At 57.6% G+C, this 5,011-nt stretch overlaps 1 protein-coding gene across 1 annotated transcript in view; it reads right to left on the bottom strand.

The window, feature by feature from the left end:
- Positions 1-1,423: 1,423 nt before the first annotated feature.
- MMRN2 (multimerin 2) overlaps positions 1,424-5,011 on the bottom strand; it is a 22,978-nt gene continuing 19,390 nt past the window's right edge. Inside the window, exon 8 of the mRNA XM_015566672.1 lies at positions 1,424-2,635. Coding sequence (XP_015422158.1) covers positions 2,250-2,635 — 386 coding nt within the window. The 3' untranslated portion in view covers positions 1,424-2,249. The remainder of the gene's footprint in view (positions 2,636-5,011) is intronic.

Raw genomic sequence — 5,011 nt, 5'->3', positions numbered from 1 at the left:
GGCCTGGGTAGCAGGTCTACCTGAAGGCTCTGAGAGTCTCCACCCAGAGACTCGGATCCCTAGCACAGACGAGCAGTCTATCAAGTAAACTTTAGAGTCCGTGCTGAGCTGGAGTCCTGCTTACACGAGTGTAAAACATAAGATGGGCGCTCAGCGTGATGTGAGGCTGGGTGAGATTTGCATGGGAAGCATCCCACCTAAAAGACCCATCGTTTCTCTAGATTCCCCAGAATCTTGCCGGGTGACTCATCCAAGCTGTGGGCAGTGCTTGCCAGGTAGCACTCCGATTTGTAACCTTGCTCTGGAGGACACGTGCCCTTTATGGAGGATATCAACTCCCTCCCTGTTACTCAGCACAATACAGTTCCACTTAGTCGTTGGCACAGACTGACCGATAGCAACAGCGAGCGGCGAGAAGGCCCGCTGGTCTCCCAGCAGCCAGGGTGCCCTGGCACTGCCTCCCGTCTGTCAGGCGCGGCCCACACACCAGCCTTTGCTCAGGAGTGGTCTTGGCAAGGAAGACTGCACTGGGTGCGAGGCCCTGGCCAGAGGGAAGAGCAGGCAGCGAGGGCTGAGCCAGATCCAGTAGGCGGATCAGTTCATACTACGCATGGAAAAAGTTCAAGAAAGATTGTGCTTTGGCCCACATCAAACCATCAGTGGCAGAGTGGCCTGCACTCGGCTCCCCTTAGCACTGATGGCTTACACGTGGGCACGCCCACCTCAGGGGTAAATACACTCGGAGGGAGTCTGGAGTGATGGCCCTAGGAAGCACGGGCTGGGACCTAGGGACCCTGGACACCAGCCCCTCTCCGTCCTCATTCCCCAGCCCGGTTGATTTCCTTACGGAGAAGAATATAGCCAACCAATACTAAACACCTACTACCAAAACGAAACACTTCCCGACAACTAGACGACTGCTTTCTCAAGTCCGTTTGCTCTAGAACAGTGGTTCTCAACCTTCCTAATGCTGCGACCCTTTAATACAGTTCCTCATGTTGTGGTGACCCCCAACCATAAAATTATTTTCGTTGCTACTTCATAACTGTAATTTTGCTACTGTTATGAATCGTAATGTAAATATCTGATATGCAGGATGTATTTTCATTGTTACAAATTGAACATAAAGGATAGTGATTCATCACAAAAACAATATGTAATTATGTATGTGTTTTCCGATGGTCTTAGGCGACCCCTGTGAAAGGGTTGTTCGACCCCCAAAGGGGTCGTGACCCACAGGTTGAGAACCGCTGCTCTAGAATATGCAATTTTTTAAAAACCATATGTTATTATTGCAAGAATAACTAACTCTGCTGGACTGTGATCCAATAATGTCAGTGCTCACTGTGGAGGCCTCTGTGTGTTTTAGGCAGAATTAACTGAACCTGGAGTAAGGTGTGTCCTAGAGTAATGGGAGTCACACTTATCGCAAACAGTTTTATTTTGCCACACATTTCCACCCGCCACATCCTTCCCACCATCAGTTCACCGGGCAGAGCTTGCTGCTTGATTCCAATGATGAAATTGAGGGAGACTTTTAGTCGTCTTCCCTCCTCATCCCTCAGCTCCGTTCCTGATGGAGATGCTAATCAGAATGAGGGTGGTCAGGCGTGAGAGAGCATGAAAGGGTGAAAGCTGCACACATTTTAGCTTGCAGTTCGCACGTGGCCTTTGTCCCGTGTGCGGCAGGAGAAAAGGGGGTGAAGTTAAAGTTACAGGTACATCCGAGGAAGGACTGAGACTACGGAAAAGATACTAATTGTGTTTCCTTCGCCTAATACTCGGCCAGTTTTCATTTCTGACTGACAGACCTAACCAGCTGGTCTTCTCCTGCCGGCAGTGACTGGAGCCTGGTTTCCCGGATTGTCCAAAATGCCACCTCTATTCTAGTTCCCAAATTCTCTCTGGGAAAGAATGCTTTTCTAGCAGGGACTAGACATGAGGAAGCCAGAGAAAGGTTAGTGTTGTACAGAGGTTTTCAACCACAGGAGCAAAACAGCAGACACTGGAGAAGACGGGCAGCCAAGAGCTGGAATCGAGCCATGCTGCCTCGGATGGAAGGCCCACCAGGCCCAGCTTCCCGCCCAGCCCGGGCCGGCCCAGGGAGCAGCATCCAGAGGGAGGCCATTGTCTTTGCGGGTTTCCAGGGAAGAGCTAGGCTAACCTGGAGGGTCTCCCGGCCACCTGGCCAGAGCCCAGGGCAAGGAGAGCTGGGCACATCCCGGCGCAGGGTCGGCTGTGCCAGGGGCTCAGGTCCTGAACAGCAGGAAGCCCCCGAAGGCGGTGCCTGGGGGGCTTGTCTGCCGCACCGAACCCTGGGTCACCTCCACCCACACGCGCTCGCCCTTCTGCAGCTCAGCCATGGCGAAGGCCGTGGCCGCGCCTCCTCCCCGCTGCTCCTCAGCGGCGCCGATGGGGGTCCGATGGTGACCTCCAAATACCAGCTGCCCAGCGCCTGGCCCCGGGCCAAATTCAATGCTCACTGCAAAGAGGTAGACCCCGCGCTCAGGGGCTCGGAAGTAGCCATCTTCAGCGAAGTAGCTGCTGCCAACGTTGACGTGAGCAGCGTCGAACTTCACTGTCTGCGGGGCAGCCGTCCCTCCTGAAAAGCCGGCATAGAAGGCCACGGGGGAGCCTGGGGGCAGGAGGACAGTGCTCAGTGACTCACTCCCTCGGATGGGAATCAAACTCCGCGACCTGCCTTCCTCAGCTTAGTAATGATGTGGACAGGCCACTCCCGCTACAGCACCTAACGCCCCAGGAGTGTCTCAGAGTGGGGTTAGCGGGCGACTCTTAGGGCTTCACTAGTTGAAAGAAAAATACAAGACTGTTGTCTCTACAGGCGTAACTCTGTACAGAGCACTTTCGTGTTCGATCCCTTCTCCCTTCCCACATCCTTGAGTCTAGTCCCTCTGACTGAGAAAACTGAGTCTGGAGTGCTTGTCAGTGGCAGGCGAGGGCGGCAGCCCAGGCTCGGACTCCCACCAGCCGCCACCTACCAAGGCCGAGTGACCCCCAGGGAGAGACCCTCTCCTCCGGGAAGCAGACTCACTGGTGCGCTGACTACGGAGCAGTGAGCGCCTGCTACCAGGATCTTGGGGAGAGAAGGAAGGAGCAGGCGGGGCCAGGGATGAACCGCCTACTCAGGCCGGTCATCTGAATGTTTTCAAAAGGCTGGCAGGGCCCTGCTCAGGGGTGGGAGACGCGCGTGCTCCAGAGGATTCGGTCCAGGGCTGGGAGCTGTCCCGCAGCTCCTGGTCCCCGGAGTTCTTGCACTGGAAGAAGCATGACCCGGCCTCAGCAGGGTGAGTGCCACAGAGCTGGCGGGCGCGGGGCGGAGGGAGCCCTCTGCAGAGGGGGAAGGTGCCGGAAGGACCAGCTGGCTGCCTGGCCCAGATGCTCCACAGGGCGGGGAGGGTGAGTCCCCTGGGGTCCAGCATGGTGCCGGCCCTGGTACTGATGCGGTCATGCTCCTTGGGTGCTCCCTCAACACGTGTGCACGTCCCACCCCCACCCCTGCCCCCGTTTCTCAGGGCATGAAACCAAGGCCTAAAGGAACAAGTTCGCAGTTATTTACTTAGGACCCAGAACCAGCTCTTGACTTTGGTCCAGCCACAGCCTGTGAATGACAGAACGTGGCTCTTCTCTAGTTCTGGAAGATTCCTGAGGTTTAAAGCTCAGACTAGCGTTTCCATTTGTGTAAGATTGTGTCACCTCAGACCCGCTCTGCCCTGCAGTTCTCCCAGCTCCCAGGAGGTGGGGCGCCCGTCCGCCTGGAGACGGCGGGCCTGGCATGCCCTCTGCCGGTGCTTGGCCCCCCTGCTCCCTGTCCCACCAGCTGGGGCGGGGCTGCGGGAGCCTCCAGCAGCCAGTGGGCCCACGTGCCCTCAGAGGGAGGAAGGGCGCTTCCTGGTTGGCGAGCGGACGGCCTGAGAGTGGGCTTCCCTGTAGGTACAAACCCAAGCCCTATGGCCTTCCTGCAACTCAAATAAGAGAAGTTTTCTTTTTAATTTTAAGGGAACTTTTTTAAACAAAATATTGTAGTGATAAACTCAGACTCCTAAACCATCAGGCAGCTGAGGCCAGGCACCACTCACACGTGGACTCAAGATGGAAGCGTTAGTGCAGGTGGGCACAGCTCAGCCCTGAAAATGCTGGGAGACAGGAAGGCCCCGCTGGCTCTACTAAATGGTAAGCCTCGTGCTATTTGGGAAATGGGCCTGTTTGTCTTCACAGCAGCCTTTGATATGATTCTCCCGTTTTACAGATGAAGAAACCGAGACAAATGGTGCTAGAGCCTGTACCCTGTCACCGCCACCGGGGAGACGCAGGTCTCTGAGGCCACAATGGAGGGAGCTGGCTTGGGGTGGGACCTTCAGCCAGGCCTCGGGCATCCCACATGCCAGGCTACAGCAGGGTTCAGGCCGCCCCGAGGGTGGCCTTTGATCTAGCCCATGTCTGGGCACGGGGGTGGCCGGAGCCCCAAGGCCAGCCTCTGGCAGGGGGCGGTCACTTGAAGCCCAGAGCCCCCCGGTCCCCTGCCCAGAGCCACACTAAGGAGAGCATGGGGGGCCGGCTGCACATAGCTTCCGCCTCAGAACCCGGTGCCCAGGCCCGGTGCCCAGGGCCCTGGCCCCCAGGCAAGGGCGAGGGCTCAGCGAGCAGCGCCCGGTTCAGGCTCCTCTGCCTTCACCGGCCGGGAGCCTCAGCTTCAGGTAAGATGGCGGTGATAACGCATCGCTGAGCGGCTGTGATGATTCCTGTGACAAGCCCGGAAGGGCACTGCCGGGGGCGCGCGCGGGCAGGAAGGTGGGCCAGCTGTTAGCAGAAGGAGCTCCTTTCACGGTCCAGGCCTTCCCTAGTGGGGTGCGCCACGGCCAGTGACACCAGCCCCACCCACGCCCTGGATGAGGACGCGTGGTGGGTGCAGCGGCCTGAAGAGCTGGGCGGAGGCATTGGAGGTGTGGCCGCGAGGAAAGGACCCTGCTTGCGCTACGGGCAGAGGCCGCCC

This window comes from Myotis davidii, unplaced genomic scaffold (genome assembly GCF_000327345.1).
Source record: "Myotis davidii unplaced genomic scaffold, ASM32734v1 scaffold642, whole genome shotgun sequence".
Taxonomy (NCBI): Eukaryota; Metazoa; Chordata; class Mammalia; order Chiroptera; family Vespertilionidae; genus Myotis; species Myotis davidii.
This window is presented reverse-complemented; position numbering and strand designations above follow the sequence as displayed.